This window comes from Callospermophilus lateralis, chromosome 13 (assembly GCF_048772815.1).
Source record: "Callospermophilus lateralis isolate mCalLat2 chromosome 13, mCalLat2.hap1, whole genome shotgun sequence".
Lineage (NCBI taxonomy): Eukaryota > Metazoa > Chordata > Mammalia > Rodentia > Sciuridae > Callospermophilus > Callospermophilus lateralis.
Window position 1 is genome coordinate 78,491,506 of NC_135317.1, and position 20,040 is coordinate 78,511,545.

At 51.5% G+C, this 20,040-nt stretch overlaps 1 protein-coding gene across 1 annotated transcript; it reads right to left on the bottom strand.

Moving 5' to 3' along the window:
- Nucleotides 1-7,952: 7,952 nt before the first annotated feature.
- On the bottom strand, nucleotides 7,953-15,623 carry Optc (opticin). Its single transcript, XM_076832024.1, has 6 exons — nucleotides 15,387-15,623; nucleotides 14,551-14,686; nucleotides 12,849-13,007; nucleotides 11,762-11,964; nucleotides 8,622-8,717; nucleotides 7,953-8,123 (listed from the first exon to the last, which is right to left on the bottom strand). Exons 1-6 carry the CDS (start codon nucleotides 15,621-15,623, stop codon nucleotides 7,953-7,955), a joined length of 1,002 nt encoding a protein of 333 aa, XP_076688139.1.
- Between the last annotated feature and the right edge of the window lie 4,417 nt (nucleotides 15,624-20,040).

A 20,040-nucleotide genomic window follows, 5' to 3' on the forward strand; every position in this document is an offset into this window, starting at 1 on the left:
TGTGACCCAGGGCAAATTACCAGAGACTGGACTCCCTTAAAAACACTCCCTGCCACCCTCCCGTCAAAGTCCTGCGCCTCCTGGAAGCTGCTGAAACTCTCCGTCCAGGAACCCAGGAGGGCTTCCTGGTCTCAGCCTCCCCACACCCTGGGGTCTCTCCCTTCTCCACGTCAGCTTCCCATTTCTACCCATTACCATCCCCAGGCCTGGTAGCCAAGCAACAGATTCTTCCTCCTTAAATTTAGGTTATATTCGCTCTGGTCACTGTCACCCTCCGGTTTGTGAATCATGCTCCCATCCCTCTTGCCTGTGTTTTTAGCATGACTAACTGGGAGAGAGGGGGCTGAGATCATTTGAGTTTTTCCAAGAAGGATCCACTGCACTTACCATAAAATCCTAGGGGACCTTCAGATTCAGGGCCCGCTGCCTCGCTGACCCACCCCAACCCCATTCTGGCTGCTCACGGTCGGGGAGGGGGGCTCCTTTGCACCTTCTGTTCCTGCTGCCTGGAGATCACATTTTGCTGGTTGCTCCTTTCCCACTGAGAAGGTTGCATGTCTCTGCCATGGTCCCTTCTAGCATGGGTCCTTATCTGAAATCTATTGTTTATCTGTTATTGTTTGTTTACTCTGTTGTCCCGCTGGGAGGAGAACTTGCTTGCCTTTATGAGGTTCCTGTGCTAGGCACTTAGAACTGTTCAAAGAATCAAGGAAGGTCTCTGGAGGGTCTGAATCGCTGGAAATCTCTTGGTGGGTGGGTTTCTCCTCAGAAAACTGAAACTAAGGCTCCAAGTAAAGTAGAGGATCTTCTTGGCGGAGCATTAGCAGCTCCCCTGTAACCTCCGAGACATGGGTACTGAGGCTGCCTGCTGCGTTTGGGTGGCTCCTGCTTCTCAGCAACCTCCTCCTTCCCTGCATGTTTGCAGGATCTCAGAGAAGTGACTGGGAAAACACCACCTACGCCCCAGCCCTCGCCCTGGGAGCAGGGTGGTGTGGACTTGCTTGGTGGTGACGGTACTTGTGCCTCTCCTTCCACGTTCCAGTGAAGACATGAGTGGGCAGTTCCTGGACCCCATGGTAGGAAAGAAGCATCGTGTGTGGACCTATATTCATTTTCTCCATGAGCTATAATCCAGGAGGATGGAGGGCACAGGCAGCAGAGAGGCAGGGGTGGGCCAGGCCACCTCTCTAGGAGTTCATGTCCCCACTGGGAAGCCACAGTAAGAGAGGCTCCTTGGGGACCCCAAACCTGGCTTGGAATAGCCCTGCTGGACCTGCTGTGATTCTGTTTACCAATAAGCAGGAAGATGTCTATTGTGCTCAGGGTTAGAGAAGTGGAAAGAAGCTGGTGAATAGGAGCACAGAAGCCAAGAAGTTGGGCTCCGAGACAATAGATAGGAAGAGAGGGGGTGTGGGAAGGGAGACCCAGACTGGAGAGCCTTGGAGGAGAAATCCAGATGGCCAGTGCCAATAGTTGGGGGACCTTAGAGAGGAGTGGAGAAGGGGACATTTATGGTCAGTTTTCTGTAGCAGGTCTGCCCCTGACCTGTGCCACGGAGCTGGTCTGCACAATGTTTACAGGGAATGTTTTGAGCAAAGTTCCCATGGGAAGTGTGAGGTGAAACAGGATTTAGTACGCATGCCAGACACCCAGCTCCAATCCAGGAGGGCTGGAGGGCTTTACGGACACACCAGCCTGAACTTTCCTTCTGCCTCTTACTTGCTGCATGACCTTGGGCAAAGAACTTAACCTCTTTGAGTTCCTCTATCACATTGGGGCAGTGCCCATCTCATTAAACCGCTACGGAGGTTATACAACATGCTCGTGCATGCAAGGCTAAGGGCTAGCACAAGGCACACAGTGTCTTAAAAATAGTGGTAGGGTAGTTTTTTGCATCCTGGACTTCTGGCCCTGTCTTAAACCAGAGAGGACCTTGCCATCTGCACTTGGTAAAGGCCTGCCTGCACACAGGGGCATGGATCAAAGGACTTAAGGACTCTCCGATTCTTTGGAATGTTGAATTTCTGCCTCTTCCTATCTTTCTAACCTTCTACAATCTCTGTAGGGACAACGGTCTAATCCACTGACTTTAAAAAAGACCAAAATTTCAGACAGATCTCTTCAAAGGGCCAGCTCTTTCCTGGCAAGGTGATTTCATCCCAAGTACAAGCTGATTTGAAAGACTTGGGTTTGGAAAGACAACATTTTTCCTCCTCCTCTGCAGGGTGCTTTAACTTGAAACATCTGGATAACTGCTTAACGCCTTCCTATCTTGCAGAACATTCCCAGCATAGCAGCTGTTTGCATCTTCCTGGACTTGTGTTTGTCAGGATTATCCAGAGCCAAGGACCTCATGAACCACCAGTGGTCCCCACCTCTTCTCTGCCCACCCCTCCCCACCGCTCCTCTACCCCCAGCACCCTCCAAGGCCAGAGGCTTCTTTCCCTGATTGCGTATCCCTGAGGGCAAGGCCCCTTGAAGGTTTTCTTAGAACCCCAAGAGGGGCACCACTGCTTGTGCCGGTGCTGGGCTCTAGGTACCTGCCCTGTGGCATGGAGCCCCCGGGAGGGAAGGGTCCCCTTCTCCACGACTGCATTCAAGTATTATTACCTCTAGTGTCAGGATGGCTGAGGATGGGTGTGGAGAGCCTGGGCTGTTCCCTCTTCTCTGTGGATCAGAGAAGGGGCAGGAAGGTCTGCAGCTAAGCCAGCTGGAAGGCCAATGTGCTGATGAGTTTGGATCAGAACCTGGACTTGAAATAGACCCATTTGTCTAGGTCTCATCCCTTGTCTTGCTCTCCATCACCATCAGTTATCTCTTTGAGCAGGTGGGTTTGTGCTACAGAGGACAGTAGGTAGGAGAGGCTTTGGTCTTTGTTCTCAGACAAGAAATATAACAGGGTAGGGCCAGGCACCATACCCCTGGGGCTTGGATAGGCTTTGAGCAACAGAAAGCTTCACCAGAAAGGTGCTGATTTTTGACACATGTCCCATGAGCAGGCAGAGCCCCAGGTGGTCAAACTCAGGAGTCTGAACTCTCATTCCAGTGCTCACTCCCTTGCTCACAGTCCCTTTGCAGGTGGCCACAGTGTAAAGCACTTCCACTCCCTCCTGAGTCTGAAGGCTGAGTCGGACCAGTGGCATGGGAGCAGCAGAAAAGCCATTTGCTCCAGTGTCTGGGGCATAGGAGGGCGGGGCATGCAGGGGGTGCATGTTCAGGAGGGGTGCTCACTCCTGCCCAGTGCCACATGTCTGGAAGGGCTAGACTGGCCTCATTGCAGTGAGGTGGGAAGGAGAGGCCTCTGATGCTTTGTCACCTTGGAGGGCTGGGGGTGGGGACAAGGAGACATGGTGAAGTGAACAGGCACCTTCCTGCCACACAGAGATTCTCATCCAAGCCAGGAGGGAAGCTCTTGAGCTGCTGGAGTCTGAGTCTGTGGGCCAGCCCAGAGACAACCTTGAGAGAGGAAAGAGGCTTCACTGAGCTGGTGTCTGGCGGTGGAGCTGGGTTGTGGGGGGGTAGGCTGGAGGAAGGAGGATCTAGACTGGCAGAGCCCGACTGGTTGCCTCATGTCTGTCTGCCTCCCTCCTGGACAAAGTCAGAAGTCCACAGACACAAGCATGCGGGGGGAGGAGAGATGGGGTGGTGTGTCCTTGAGCCCGGGGTTTTTCCCAGGCTGAGATCCCTGAGGATGCAGGCCCCGATCCAGCTGGGGTCACCAAATCAGGCTTTCCCAGCCTGGGGGATGCCTTTCTCAGTGCTTGCTTTTCAAAGTGCTTCCAGGCCGGTGCTGGACAGGTGGAGGGCTTGCCTAGCATGCGCTAGGCCCTGGGGTCACGCCAGACACTGCCTCATCCACACAAAAACAAAACACAAGAAGAAAATGTGCTTAAGGGGCTGCTAATCCACGGCTCCAGGCGCTGGAGATGGGGTTTCCCTTTTCTCTGGTAGGAATGCCCCAGAAGTGACCAACCCCACCCGCCTGGTTTTCATGTCACCTGTTGTTGGTCATCTTTCTCTTAGCCTCCAATTTCCTATACAGTAGGGATGATAATTCCTCCCCCCCAGAGTTAGGACTATGGAATCAGATCCCTTATGTAAAAGAGCTTCTTAAAGTGCAAATTCGCACAGCACAGGAGAAAGAGATGACTGTTCTCTGGGAGGAGACCTAAGGGAAGAGGAAGCAGGAAGGAAGTCCAGGCGAGGTCAGAGCGAGGAAAGCTCTGGAGCTCCAACCCCTCCAGCAGCCCTTCCGCCCTCCATTTCCTCCCCAGCCCTGGGCCTTGCTCTGGGAGCTTCAGGGTGACCGAGGACTGTGGAGTTGAGGGCGGGCAGGTGCAAGGGGGTCATTGCAGACTTATTCTCCCACTGCTGCGGAGAAATTGGGGACCTGGATTAACGAGGTTGGGCAAGTCTGGTTCTTGGAAGGGGGAGATCCTAAGCAAACCCACTGCTTGCTGGAGTGTGCCGGGCCTGACAGGACCCTGCGGTCCCCTCCTCAGCTCCATTCTTATTTTCTCCCAGTGTGGCCGGCCCCACCCTCCCCGACATTCTCCCCATTCCCCTGGACAGGGAGGGGCTCCCCACTGCCTTGCTGTGGCCCAACCCTCCCTCCATCCTGTGGAATATGAGCCTTCCTCCTTAACATCAGACCAAGATGTAACAGCTGCTGGGAGCGAGCTGGTCCCCACCCTTCCCCAGGGTGAGGGACAGATGCTCTGTGTAGAATTTCTTCAGGGAGACAGCCAACAAGGGCATGCTTTCTGTTCCTTGGGCTTCCTAGCCAAAAATGGGGGATTAGTCAGGGGACAGCTGCAGAGGCACAGCCTTGGGGAAGCCCTCCCCAGAGCACAGAAGGGCCCAGGAAGACACAGTGGCAGCTGCCTTCTTGACTTGCACTTGAACCCAGCGCCCACCCCAGGGTATGGTGTAAGAGCAGGACTTTGGACACCTGACAGATGGACCTGGGTTTGGGTTTCAGCCTTGCTGCTTCTTTGCTGTTTGAATGTGGCTGCTTCCTTTCACAAGCGGTTTCCTCTTCTGCAGCAGGGAGACAAGCACCCTACTGTCTAGGGTCCTCCTCGGGATAAATGAAGCAAGGTACACAGAGTTTTCACTGCAGTGCCCGGCAAACTCCATGAGCCCTGGAATTGCTAGTCCCCTTCCCTTACAGCAGAGCAGGAGCTGATGACTTTCTGTATGTACAGATCCACCATGGGCATCCGGGCATCACACAGCTTCTCCCACCCAGGAGCCCCAGTTCTGGAAAATCTCAATGGAGGGTTTCTTTCAATTTAGAATCTTGAGGCCTTCAGCTGTTCTGACTTAGGCCTTTTCATAATCCAAGAGAGCAGGATGTGAAAGAGATATGGGGCTTGGAAGAGAATAGGACTAGGGGACAAGACAGAGAGAGAGAGAGGGGGGGGGGGGAGAGACTGAGAAAGCTAGACACACACAGATTCTACAGGCACACACTTGGGAGCCAGTGAGAGCTCACAATCTAAAAGGCCTGCCTAGTCCTCCCATGGGGTGAGGTGCGCTAGTACCTTCCAGTCTCCAGGAGAGAAGGCGTGCTCCTCAGCCAAGGCATAAGGGCACCTCCTACTACTTCCAAGACTTCCCACTGACAGGAAGTGATTTATCTTTTCTAGTTCTCAATTTCTTCATTTGAAGAATGTGAATAATAGATCCCTGACTTCTTATAGGGTTGTTGTGAGGATCCAAAGTGCTTGGTGAGGTGCTCGACAAGGGTGGGGGAGGTAGATAAATGGGGTTCTTTTCCATGTGGGCCACAAGAAACACCTGTCCCTCCAGACTCAAGGACCACCTGGGACCTTGAGTGGTTGCCTTGGCAACCCATGGCTTGACTAACTCCTACTTGATCTTTGCTTTCAGCTTTAATGTCAATTGTGCCCGGAGGTCTTCCAGACCCTTAGACTTGGTCCCCTTCTTGCAAGCTTCCCTTTATAGCACTGACCCGGAGTTGAACAGTGTGGATGGTTGTGGGATTATTTGTTCAATACCTGTCTTTGGTGCTAGAGTCTAAGTTCTGTGAGGAAAAGGAGCATGTCTCTGTTGCACACCATCTTGTCACCAACATGTAACAGTATCTGGCATCCAGCAGGTAGGTGCTCCATAAAACCCTTGCCCAATGAGTAAAGGTTCTGCCTGCACCATGCCTGCCCTATGCCTCAGCCAAAACCTGATGCCCAACACCATCCATCACACCCTCCCTGCCCAGTGGCTCCTTGTGAGAAGCAGGGAAAGGGGGAAACCTCCATCCCCACTTACTATTCAAGAAACAATGGCTCCCTTCTTCCCAGCCTCCTAGCACAGCAGGCTCCACCCAGCCTCCAAAAGGCTGCAGGTGAGTAATTACTCTGTTTATTTATTTATCTCTGCACAAGGCTGCCCTCTGGTGGTTGAACATGCAGGAGGTTGGGAAGGATGGCAACAACCATGGCCAGGAACCAGCGAGTCGTGCCAAGCTCAGAGACTGGCAGGTGAGGCTGGGAAAAGGTCAGGCTATCAAGAGGTGTCCAGGTAAAGAGTTGGATCAGCTCTCCATCTTCTGATTGGCTCCCTCCAAATTTAACAGCAGATCCCAGCCTAGGAAGAGCAAGAAATTAAGGAAGGCTCCCAGAGACTTGGGAGGCTGAGGCAAGAGGATCACAAATTTGAGGCTAGCCTAGGCAATTTAGCAGAACCCTGTCTCAAAATAAAATATAAAAAGGGATGGGGAATGTAACTCAGTGTTAAAGAACCTCTGGGTTCAATCCCCAGTACTAAAAAATATTTTAAGGAACATTCCACAGAAACCCTACTCACCCTGAGTAGGGCAGTGTAGGGGTAAGGAATGGATAGTTTAAATAGCTATTTCTCTCTCTCTCTCTCTCTCTCTCTGGTACAGGAGATTGGACCCCAAGGCGCTTAACCACTGAGCCACATCCCCAGCCCTTTTTAATTTTTTTTATTTAGAGACAGGGTCTTGATGAGTTGCTTAGGACCTTGATAAATTGCTGGGGCTGGCTTTGAACTCACAATTCTCCTGCCTTAGCCTCCTGAGCTGCTGGGATTGCAGGCATGCGCCACCGGCTTTATTTTTTCTTTTCTTTGATGTTCTGGAAAGCTTGAGCAACCAACTCTCTTAAAAATAAATAAATAAGTAAACAATAACAACAACAAAACCCGCCCAATCTGTAGCATTTTAAAAATCTTTTACCATGGCCAACATCAAGTAGCGAAATGATGTCACCAAACAAGGAATTGGGAAAAGCTGCCCAGTAGTGCATCACTGTATGAAATCTCTACCACACCAATATCTCACACAAATAACTTCAGGAGTGTGATTAATAGTAAAATAATTGAGAAGCAGTGAGTTTTGAGTATTTACTACATTTATGTATTTTGATGTGATATGTTTAATTGTGAGGTTATAGAATATAATTTTTCATAATGACTGTGTTTAATAACTGGTTTGGAAAATTTAGTCTTGCAAGCCTCGTTGTTAGTAAGAGTGGTTCCAGCACACGACTGTTTTCCCCCACCTCTCTTCTTCCCCCTCCGTCCTCTGCTTCATTTCGCTGAACTCCTCTTTCTCCTCCTCCTCCTTCATGGGTTTCCTGGCATTCCGTGTGGATGGGAGGGATGGGGAACATGGAGAAGATCTCTACTGCAGACACTGCAGTTCCTGAGCCAGCAGCCATAAGGTGTTAAAGAAAGAGGAGGGAGAAATGCAAATTTGGCTACTGAAGGACACTGATGTGTGTGTGTGAGTGTGTGTGTGTGTGTGCACGTGGGGGGGGGTGGGGGGGGAGTAAGGTGGTGATTTTTGCAACTGGAGCATGAGGCTCTCTAATGCTTGGGCTAAAGACCACTGTTTAGACAGGTGATTTTCTAAGTGGCCTTGGGGGCCTTCAAGGGCTCCTATCTGGAAGAGAGGGAGGGACAGACTAGGTGAAGCGGCCTATGGGGAGCCGAGGCAGGCAGAAGTAGGCACTGGGAAACAGGCTCAGGTTGATGGGGTTCCCGTCCAGCCGAATGTCTTCCAGTTGCCTGCGAGTGTGTCTGTGTTCCACAGGGTCACAGAAGGCGTCTGTCTGCATGGTCTCTATCATATTATTCTGGAAAGAACGCACAGCAGCTGAGTACCCTCCCAGACGCGCTGGCCCCAGGCAGCACTGAAGGTGCCACCAGCCCTTCCCACCAGCCCTGCCCTTCCGGTGCACTTGGGGAAACCGAGGCACCAGAGCCCAGACCACACAACGAGGGGTGAGAAGAGAGTATCAAGCAGGGAGAGAGGTGGGAGAGATTAAGAGGGGTGAAGGATGGGAGGGAGAAGGAAGGAAGGAGGCAGTGATGGGAAGAGAAGAAGAGAAACAGGAGGTAGGAAAAGGGAGGAGGAAAGGCAGGTGGATGAGACAAGATGAAGAGGTAGAGGAGAGGGAGTGTTTTCAAAGGAAGAGACAGAGAAAATCAAACTGGAGCCATGGACAACCATCTAGACGAGACCATGTCTCCCACACACCTCTGATGCCCAGGCCTTATGGGGCCCCCTGCCCTGTTATCTGCTGTCCACCCTCTGCACTGGCTGCAACCTCCCTGTGGCTGAGGCTCCTCACCTGCAGGTGGAGTGAGCGCAGGCTCAGAGGCAAAGGCCAGGGGATGGAATCCAGCTGGTTGTCTGCCAGGTAGAGAAACTGCAGCTTCTCCAGTGCCTGCAGGGACACAAAGAGCATGGGAGGCTGGTGGGCAGTGAGGAGGTTCCTGAGGTCGCCAGGGTCAGGTGACCCTCTTCCATTCATTCAGGGTTTACTGCTGTGTGCCGCACTCTGTAGTGGGCTCTTTGGTGGTGGGAGGGGGGAGCTAGGACCTTTAAGGAGTTTACGCACACTACACTACCTCTACCTATCCAGGGCTGCTGTTTTTGAGGTGCAAGCAGCTGGAGGCATGGCAGGGGCTGTTAGTGACAGCTATGGGGAGCAGGGGATGGACAGGGATAAGGTAAAATGAGGAAGGACCAGGGGACATTTCAGCTCAGCCTCTTCTTCTCTGCCATCAGAAGGGATTTTTCCCCCAGTGCAGATGTGTGGAGCTTGCTCGGGAGATGTCAGAGAATGAAAATCCAAGGCACACCCAGACCAAGGGTGTGTGAGCGCGAGAGCACCTTCAGAATCAGGCAAGAATCAGTCGGAGAAGGATTTGGGAAGAGATAAGCCTTTGGGGGCTCAGAGAGCAAGGAAGAATGATAGCTAGCGTTCATGGAGCAGCTACTATCTATGTCATCTGCCCGAGCTCTGTGTAAGTGCTGTTTTACTAAATCCTGCGGCCATTGTGGCACGGAGTTGTCATTAAACTCATTTTGCAGATGAGGAAACAAGATCAAAGAGGTGAGATGACTCACCGGATGAGCCCAGGTCCCTCTGATTCCAAAGCCCCTGCCTTCCCCTGGACTGAGGAAACAGGACGGAGACAGTAGGCTGTTTCTCAGGGCTGGACTTGGGTCATCAAGTCCCGGGGGCTCTTCACTTTGAGATGGGAAGACTGGGGCCTGAGGACACCCCAGGGGAGGGCTCTGGTTCCCACGGCAGTAGGGCTATTAGCACTGCACCCAGAAGGCTGAGGGTGGAAGGTGTTTGGGAGAGGGGAGAGAACAGGAAAGTCTGTGCCTTCACCCGGTTTCAAAATGGCAGCTGCCTTATTTGATTTCTGCTCATCCTTCCTCCTCCTCTTCCCCCTCCTCCTCCTCCCTTCCTTTCTTCTCCTTCTCTTCCTCTTCCTCCTCCTCCTCCTCTTCTCCTTTCCCTCCCTCCCTCCCTCCCTCCCTTCCTTCCTTCTTTCCTTCTTCTTCTCCTTCTCCTTCTTTTGGTACTGAGGGTTGAACCCAAGCTTCTCTACCTCTGACCTACCTCCCCAGCACTTTGTATTTTACATTTCAAGACAGGATCTAACTAAGTTACTTAGGGTAGTCTCAAACTTGCGCTCCCCCTGTCTCATCCTCCCGAGTTGCTGGAATTACAGGTGAGCACCACTGTGCCTCTAAACAGTTTGCCAAAAGAGCCTACCATAGTCACGATTGATGAACGACAGGGACATGTGTCATCAGGTAATTCCACCATTGTACGAACATCACAGAGCGAACTTACATGAACTAAAAAGGCTACAGCGTCACTAGGTGAGACAGTCTTAGAAGTTCGCCATCATATATGTGGCCCCGTGTTGATGACTGTACTTAAAAGAGACAGACAGAGGCTGAAAGTGAGTCCAAATGAAGAAGACACGGCTGGCAAGTGAGTAATGGGCTTTTGAAGGCCATTCCTAATTTCCAGCCAGTATGCATGCAGGGGTCAGCCTTGTCCACACTGTGCTTCACTTCTTCAGCGGAACTGCACCCTCTGTTCTTCCTAACCTTGTCCCAGGGGGGCATATGTTTTTAATTTGTTGTTTTTAGATACTAGAGTATATTTTGACATGTTATAATACATGGAGTATAACTTCCCATTCTTGTGGTACATGGCGTGGAGTGACACTGGTCATGCCTTCATATATGAGCACAGGACAGTTATATCTGATTCATTCTACTGTCTTTCCTATTCCTATGCCCCCCCCTTCTCTTCATTACCTTTTGTCTGATCCAATGAACTTCTATTCTTCCCCTCCTCACCCTCCCTTGTTGTGGGTCAGTATCCACATATCAGAGAATATTAGGCCTTCGGTATTTTTGGGACTGGCTTATTTCACTTAGCATGATATTCTCCAGTTCCAACCATTTATCAGAAAATGCCATAATTTCAATCTTCTTTATGGCCGAGTAATTTTCCATTGTGTGTATATACCACATTTTGCTTATTCATTTATCTGTTGAAGGGCACCTAGGTTGGTTTCATAGCTTGGTTATTGTAAATTCAGCTGCTACAAACATTAATGTGGCTGCATCACTGTAGTATATTGATTTTAAGTCCTTTGGGTATATGCCAAGGAGTGGGATAACTGGGTCAAATGGTGGTTCCATTCCAAGTTTTCTAAGAAATCTCCATATTGCTTTCCAGAGGGGTTGCACCAGTTTACAGTTCCTCCAGCAATGTATGAATATACCTTTTCCCCCACATCCTTAACAATATTTATTGTTACTTGTATTCTTGATAATCGCAGGAGGGCATAGTCACATCTTATAACTTAGTCCTTCCCATCAAAACTAGACAGACAGAAAGCCAAGGACTCATTGGATTGACTCTCTTGAGAACTGGATAATAGACAATCACTTGTTGATGATTTTTTGGGGAAAATGATACTTAGGATTTAGGGTTAGATTTAGCACTTTTGCAAGCCAAAGCCAAAGGCATTTGGGGGTGGGGTCTGGCATTTTGGGGAGCAGATCCTGGGAATGTGCTGAGGATGCAGGTGTGCAGAGAGGTGAATGGAGTTGAAGCAGAGAAAGAAGCCAAGACAGGAGACACACGCCCCTCAGAGGAGCAGGAAGACTGGTTTCTTAGCATTGATCTTGTTTTTTGGCCCCCCATTCCCAGTAACAGGCTCGTGAGGCCTGATAGCACTGGGTGTCCCATTCGAGGAGGCTCTTGGAATGGCATGCTATGAAACTCCCTTTCTTTGAGTCAGAATCCATTTCTTCCAACCCAAAGTACAAACAGAAAAGGATAAAAAAATAATCATGGGTTTTTAGACTCAGAACACCCTGGAGGGTCCACCACACATGATATGGGTGGGGGCAGGTGGCGTGTGGAGGTCTGAGTCCCTGACTCACCCTGAAGGCCTCAGGCTGTATCCCCGAGCTCCGGAGCCGATTCAAGCGGACATCCAGGAACTCGATGCCACTGGGCAACAGGGGCAAAGCCACCAACTGGTTCTCTGGGAGGATCAGATCCTGCAGGGCAGGCAGCAAGCGAAGGGCGTCATTGTCAATGGAGGAGATGAAGTTTCTGGTGAGGTCAATCCTTTTCAGTTTTGCTGAAGGACATTGGGAGAGAACAAAGAAAGATATTGGAACACATTATCTTTCCTTGCACCCTGTTGGATGTGCCTGGGTATCCTGCTCCATCCCTCTCTCCCTGCAGTAGGTCCAAACCAGAAGAAATCACAGTCTAAAGGACCCCCTTGGAAAAGCCCGCGGATTCCTCAATACCTTTCCCTGGATTCTGGGTTGCCCACCTTGGATCCCACTGGAAGAAACCTCTGAAAGGCAAGAACCAAGTAGCCCGGGAATCTCTGGACCCATCCCACCTGGTGCCCAGCAGCGTACTGAGCCCTCTGCACTTTTCACAATGGGTACCAAGGCTGGACAGGCTGTGGGTGATTGGCAATGGAAGCCGGAGTGGAGCCCGGGTCTCCTATCCTAGGCAGGACATGAGGCCTAGAGCAGCCAACAGCATCAGTAGGTGGAGGATGATCTGGTCCAGAGGCCAGCAGAGCTACAGGTGCTGGGACATACTGAAAATGTTGGCTTCATCCCACCTTCCCTGCCCAGATGTTTGTGGGGGGAAAAAATGAGAAGAACACTTCTACCATTTAAACTCTTCAAGGAAAGGAATTAGAAGGACTTGGGGGATCTTTCCCTTTGACAGCTGGAGAGACAGAACTAAAAGGGAAAGACTAACACACAGGTGGGCTGGGGCTGAAGCTCAGTGGTAGAGCCCTTGCCTAGCATGTGTGAGGCACTGGGTTCCATCATTAGCACCACATAGAAATAAATAAAGGTCCATCAACTAAAAAATATTTTTAAAAAAGACTAACACAGGTGGGGGAGAACAGTATCTGGTCACTGTCCATGTGGCCAAATGCAAAGGAAATGACCCTGGTGGCCCCCTCTCCCTTTTTCTCAGGGCATTACATACTCAGCCCTTTGAAGTCTCTGGTCCTGATGCGGCTGATGCGATTGAAGCGGGCGTACAGATAGGTGGTCATCCGGGGAAGAGGAGGAATGTTCTCTAGGTCAATGTCGTCACAGTACACAGAAGATCCGAGGCACACACAGACCAGGCAGGTGGGCAGGCCTGGCCCAGGTGGAAGACAGAACAAAGGGAGACCCCTGATCAGACTCCCTTCAGCCTCTGAAGCCTGTGGCTCTTGACCCAGGGAGTATCTGAGCCACGTGTCCTCTTGATGGCCTGTGGGTTGCTGTCTAGAACCAATTGGCCTGATGCACCCAGATGGTACTGATGGCTCTCAGCCTGTCCCTCAGCCCTCAACCTAAGAGAATCAGTCAGCTTCACTCTGAGTTCCTACTCAGTACTTTCATCAGACCCTGGTCTTTTGTAGGTTTTCCTGGGTCTATGTGAGCACTTCTAGGATATCTAATGGCCTCTTTTCCCCATAGGTCTCCTCTCTGGTCTCAATAGGAACAGTAAAGATGAAACAAAGGCAGAATTCAGTGGAATAGTCGGGGGTTGGTTGCTGGGTCTGCCAGCTTCCTTTGGGAAGAGCAGTTGGACATGTTCTCTGAGGCTCTGAGAAGCACAGTAAGGCCCAGAAGGACTGGCCAATGCCCGTGCCACATCTATCTCCCCTTCTTATGGCAGCAGCACCCCGATTTTCTACTGGGAAACAGCCCTCCCCTAGCCCCAGTCCATGGCCCCACCTCTGTATCCGGCACTCATGAGGCTAAGGCAGTCCATCCAACTCAGATCACCTTTAAAAAGTTGGGAAGACTGTATTGGCTCATGCCCCGGAACCGTACGGGAGGTTCTGTCACTTGTTCTCGCAGGACAGAAATTCCTGTGAGGTCAGTATTAGCTTGATTCAAGGAAGCACTACGGTAGCAGTAACAGCCCCAAGATGAAGTAGCAGTTCCCTGCCCACAGTGACCAGCGGGACTGGTAAAGCAGGGGGCCCCAGGACTCTTCTTATCCCAAGGCCTTGAATGGCAGGTCCAGCTAAGGCTCTTTACAGTCTCTTAAGGGTTTAATAGCTTCTATGGCTCTGCAAGGTCACGGATCCTGACCAAAGGCCTTGGCTGATGCTCCAGTCCCCCAGGAGCACCCACACAAATACCCTGAGAATAGGGATGCCAAGTGCAAGCAGGCTCAGAATGAGCTGCTTCCTTCCGATGCCCCAGTTTCTGGTCCCCAGCAGTGTACTGAGCCCTCTCCACTGGCCACACCAGCATCCCTGGCTCCAGAAAAGCTTTGGGAGGGAACGGGGAGGGGGTGGGTCTGCTAAGGAGGTGAATGTGAGGCTGAAAGCAGTGACTGCTTCATTTGCCCCCATGCCAATGACAGCCACAAAGTTATTTATTCTTCTCTACAGGCTTTTAATTGTCTCTAATCTAATTACCACTCAACTTGCTCCCCGAGTGATGCTGTTAATTAGGGTAGGGTGGCTCTGCTGGGGCATAGGGAAAGCTTGCAGTTGCTTTGTTTAGGAAAGCCGACCCCGCCCCCTCATGGCTATCTCCCCTCCTCTTCCTGCTGTTAGGTACCAGCCTTGATATTCTGTTCCTACTCCTGACCACACTCCACTTGGGTACCACCTGGTGCTGGGTCATGGCTGCCGGACCTTGGACCTTTAGATATGATAACCATTTGACTGTGTACTTACCATGGCTAGCTGGGGAGCCCAGTGGGCCTGGCAGAGTAGGCTTGGTCATCGTGGGGTTTGACAAGGCTGTCCTTGGAGTCACCTTGCTCTGGGTGGGACTGATCCTGGTTGGAAGAGCCAGGCTGGTTACCTTAACCTGGAGACACAGCACACAGCATACAGCAGGCTGGCTTTTGCCCACAAAGGACCTAACTTTGGGCTTTAGAAACCTCAGTGACCCATCTCAAACTTGCAAAGAGTCACTGTGAAAGAGGACAGAGGAAGAGCACAAAGAGTGAGCCAGGATAGGACCTTAAAGAGTATCAGATCCATGTCTTCATTAGATAGATGAGGAAACTGAGGCCGAGAGAGGGGAGGGACTCGGATCAGGGAGCCAGTTCACCGACTGGCTCACAGGCTAGCTCTAAGGCAGAGCTAGCACCTGGGCCCCCAATTCCCTAAGCAGGTGCTCCTCCATGCTGACCTGGCTCACAGCACCCACAGCAGAGGCTTCCAACTGGAGGACAGTCTAGGAAAAGAGATGCGGGTGATATTTCCTTTTGGGGGAGAATATGAGGACTTTGCTGACCCTCACCTCAATGAGGCACACTGTCATACCTGACAGCCTGGGAGGGACACATGACTTCTAAGGGGGTGGGGGGTCCTTCTAATTTGCCATCAATATTCTAACTGGAGGTTTGTGTTCTCTTTCTTAATATCATGTAAGTGACAATGTCCTATGGAGGGTCCTATGCCCCTTACAGAGAGTTGGAGGCTTGAGAAGCCTGCATCATGGGGCAGGTGGAGAGGGGCTGGGGCCTGGTCTGGCAGGGTATGGTCAGTTGCGTGTCCCTCACCTCAGCCAGCTGGTCCCCATAGTCGGCCAGCTCCTCATAGTTGCTCAGGTCAATGACCTCACTGTAGTCATCGGGGCTCACCATATTGCTCCCCACATGCAGCTCCGAGTAGGGATCACTTTCTCCATAGTGGCTCTGCTCCTCTCTCCTCCTCCGTTCCTTCTCTGGGAGAGAAGCCGGCCCTGCCTCCTGCAGCACCAAGGCCAGCAGGCTCAGGAACAACGTGGAGAGCCTCATGAGGGGCCTGGGGGTGGGAATGGGGTGAGAACTGGGTGGAATCACTGCAGCACCCGTCCTGGGGGGTGCGCATGAGGAAGAGCGGCTGTCTGAGACTCATGGGAATGGCTTGCAAACTTCCTCCCCTTCCCACCATTCATCATGCACGCTTACTCAGCACCTTCACTCCACGCTCAAGCTCCCTAAAGGCTGAGCTATGACTGGGGGCACCCCCAGCACCTCTTCCACACACCCACACTGGCGTTATCTCATACAGCACATGCAGACACCCACATAATCCTGATTCCTCATCACAGACACACTCACCAAAGCCCTTTATCCATGCACCTCCCAGCGCTCCCGGCATGCATTTGTGCATCTGTGTAGATATTCTCCCTTAACCGCACACTCAAAATATAACAGTTAGACACTAAATTAGATTTAGAGAAACCCTCAACCTCAAGGAGTCTTTTGTAGTGTGTGTGTGTGTGTGTGTGTGTGTGTGTATGTGTGTGTGTGTGTGTGTGTTAGAGATCACTCAATCATGCATTCACTCAACAAACATGTATGGGGTCCTTGTTAAGTTCCTGGCACTAGACTTGCCTCTGGCAGGGGCAGAATGAACATGGTGTGGCCCTTCTCAGGAGCACCTCATCTGTTTGGAGACATGGACTTACAATTTGACATGCGATGTAAAGAATGTTAGTTCATAAAATAAATTGAAAGAGGCAACTTTTTACAAACCTATTTCTAGAAATCAGAGAGTTCTTTGTGTGTTGTAAGAAAGTAGACACATCCAGAAAATTCCTTAAATATCTGTACATCTGTGTATGTGTGAGCACACTGGTGACCATGCCCATGTGCGATGGTCACGTGAGTGTGAATGTTCATTTATTTAGCTCACCCATGTTGTACAGATGGACAGAGAGATGTGTGTGGAATGGCCGTGGATGCATCCTTGGAGAGTGGATACACAGACACAGCAGGTGTGTGACTGATCACACGGCCCTCCCCAAAGTCCCTGCACACATTTCTAGTAGACCCTCCTCCTCAATTTCAGCTGGGCAAAGGGCTAAGCCCCCAGCAGTAGCAAAGGGGCACATTTCACCTCACTTCCCATTCCTTACTCCAAATCAAACTACGTGAATTTTAAATAAACTCCCGAGGCAGAGTTCACTTCCCAACCAGAAGCCTCCTCCAACTTCTGCAGCCAGAGGCCTAGACTCCCTCCGTCCTCCCTGGCCCAGCCCCAGCTCTTTCCCCTCACCTGTGGCCCTGAGGCCTCCAACCTTGAACCTTACCCTTTAGATGCCCTTTGGTTCCAAATGGAGCCCTACAGCATACAGGCAGAGGGACTCTGATGGAAAGGGTGGCTGCCGTGGGGCAGACGCTGGGCAGGAGGACAAGCAGGCAGGCAGGCGTGGGTCCAATCAGACTTGTTCTTTGGATGTCCTGCTGTTTCCCCTCCTCTTTCCTCAGGGGGTCCCCAATTCCATTCCTTTGCTTGATGAAGGAAATTCTTCCTCTCTCTCCCTCCACCAGCCTTGCCACCCACCCCCTCTCTTTCTCTTAACTGTCTGCTCCCTCTCTTTCTGGCCTACCCAGAAAGGCCATTCCCACCCTAAAATGAAGGGGCCTCACCCTCAGATTCTGAACTTTCTGAGAAGGCTGGGTTGAGGGTATGTGGAGGGCTGGAACTTGCCTTCCCAGTTTTTTTTTTTTTCCCTCTCCAACCAAATTGTGATGAGGATTGGCTTCATAGATGGAATCCAAAGATAAAAAGAGGCTGAGCCAAAGAGTGCCAACCAGCCCCCACACCCACAGTCCCTGAAAAGGAACCATATTGAACAAAATCACCAGCAGGAGGGTCTGGGCCTGCGGGATGCAAAGAGATGGTGAAGACGGGGTGGGGAAGGATTCGAAAGCCAACTTAAAGTTCACAGATGATCAGGAGGAGGATGCAGAAAATTCTTTAAAACTTCTAGGAAGAAAGGACCCGGACCCAGAAGCCTCCTCCAGCAACTCCATGGAAGGGAGTTGGGCTTGGACACCAGAAGGGACTTCCTGATCATTAACGCTGAAGACACCACCAGACACCTTTGGGGCTGGCTGGGAAGTAGTCCTCCCCTCAAAGATGTACTTATCAAGAGAAATTCTTCTTTACTTGGTGCCTCAGACAGGCGGTGAGTGGGCATGGCTGAAATGTTTCTCTGATTCTGCCAGCCTGCAGCCGGCACCTCTGCCAGGCTCTTCCATGGTGTTCTCTGCGCCCTGTTCCCTCCCACTGGCTGATCCTTTACTCTAGCCGCAAGGCCAACTGAGTCTAATCCCTGTATTGAACAGATGAGGAAGCCAAGGCTCAGAGAAGGGCGGTGACTTGCCCAAGATCACTCAGAGCCACACCCAGCACCTAGATTCCCTGAGTCTCACACCAGAGTTTGCCTTGGTTTGTAGGATTTCATCTTCTCGATCTCATCCCAGGGAGCCCTGAGACCATGTGTCTCTGGGCGCTCAGAACAGATGGTCTTGGCAAACTCATCTCTGCCCTGGTCTAACAGGTAAAGGGACAGACCTAATAGCCGGTGTGGGAGGGGGCCTTCCCTCAACCCAAGAATGCTGGGCCCCTGAGAAATGTCTGTTCCTGTGTCTCTGGCACTTCTCCACCCTGGAGCCACACCACCCAGGCCTCTCCTGGGTGGAGGGAGGTGTAGTCCTGCAGCCAGAAGGGATCCGGGGAAGCAGATGGCACATTTGGCAGACTGTGCTCCTCTGCTTTCCTCTCCATAGCCAGGCCAGAGGACCTCTGTCCCCAAGGTCGGTCTGGGAGCATCCCCCCTCCGGTCCCACACTTTATTCCAGCCAACGCTACTGTTCATTCATTTCCCTGCCACTTGCTTCCTCCCTCCCTCCCTCCCTCCCTCTCCACTCTCTCATGACACCCTCGCAGGTCGCGATGCCCTCGGCCCTGCGATGGGTCCTCCTCCGAGCTCCCTCCAACCTCACTGCCAGCCTCGCGACCGCGCATGCGCCGGCTGCCTGACGCGCGCCCCCGCATCCTCCGCTGGGAGCCACCTTCTGATGCAGGCTCCGGTCCTAGACTCTCTCCCAACTTCTGTTCTCGCTTTCGCAAGCTCACGGTTACACACCGGTTCCCATGGATTTCAGGGAGTGGCCATGGACGTGTATGAGTGACCTGCGTGGGAAATGGCCCACCCGCGTGCTGTTGCAGACGGCTCAGCTCCGCGAGAGCCTGGCAAAGGGGGCGGGTGGTCGGGGGAGGCGTCCTAATCCTAATCTCTCATTAGCAGAGGCACAAGGCATGTTGATGGAACGGAGGTGGCAGGCGGTGTGGACAGAAGCCTGGCCAGATGACCTTATTGCTGCCTATGTTCTGGGCAGGGAGAGTGGTGGGGGTGGAAAGTTCAAGAACCCTCCTGCTTTTTGAATAGCAAGGTATATTCCCTGCTGAGGACTGCTAGCCACATAACTCCAGGACCGGAACACAATTCTTTCCTTCTTCTCAGAATCCCGCTCCCCGCCCCACCCCCAGGGTGGACTCCTCTCCTCCTTGAGTTGGCCATTCCAGACATGTGCTTTTTCCTTTTCCCATTTGACAAAATCCGAGTGATCCCTAAGAGCCTGCTTAAATGACAGGAGCCTTTCCAGTTTCCCCTAAGCAGAGACAGGGGTCCTTTTCTCCCTGCTGTTTGTACACAGCATGACTCCTAACGCTCCAGACTGAAATCCAATTCGTGGAATTTCCCCCTTTACCAAGTTATGAATTCCTCAAGGGCATGGGGTCTGTATTGCTCAGCCTAAATTCTTAACTGGGAACCTGGCCTATAGTTGATGTCCCTGAACATTTGCCAAATGGACCTGAAGCAGGTGTTCAGCAGGCAGGATGGGAAGCAGGAGGGCATATTTGGCAGTTTTCTCCTACAGAAGGTGGTATGAACTGGGATTCTAGTAAGTCACTTTTGGAGCCAAGTTCCTTCCAAAGAGGAGCCAGGGGCACCCCCTGCTTGCCTTTCAGGAACTTCTGCATGGCCTACAGACCATTTCAAATGATTTGGCCCTTTATTCTCTGCCCTCAAAATGGCTTTTCCATTGTTCCTCTGCACATTACATTTCCCCAATTCATCCCTAAGCTTGGCCAGGAAAGTTGATTGTTTTGTCTTTCCACCTGTGCCTCAAAACTGAGCCTGGGGAGACCTTGACAATTTAGTGTCTGTGGGTCAAAAGAACCTGGGGGTTTGGATTCAGATGTGGTTGTTTGATTTCTGGTCTAACATTAGGAATAATTTCTCTTGAGGGCTATGAGTTTTGAGGAAATTCTCTGAGAAAAAGCTTTGAGATGACTGTCCTAGAAGATTCTTAAGAATAATATCTTTCCTCCACCCATCTTCTCAGTAAGAGGTGTGGAGGTGGGGGGTGGTGT

Coding starts and splice junctions, on each gene's coding strand:
- Optc (XM_076832024.1), bottom strand. CDS start 15,623: ATGAGGCTCTCCACGTTGTTCCTGAGCCTGCTGGCCTTGGTGCTGCAG. Junction 13,008..14,550: donor GGGCTCCCCAGCTAGCCATG/GTAAGTACACAG, acceptor CACCTGGGCCAG/GCCTGCCCACCTGCCTGGTC. Junction 8,718..11,761: donor TACAGCCTGAGGCCTTCAGG/GTGAGTCAGGGA, acceptor GTGTCCCTGCAG/GCACTGGAGAAGCTGCAGTT.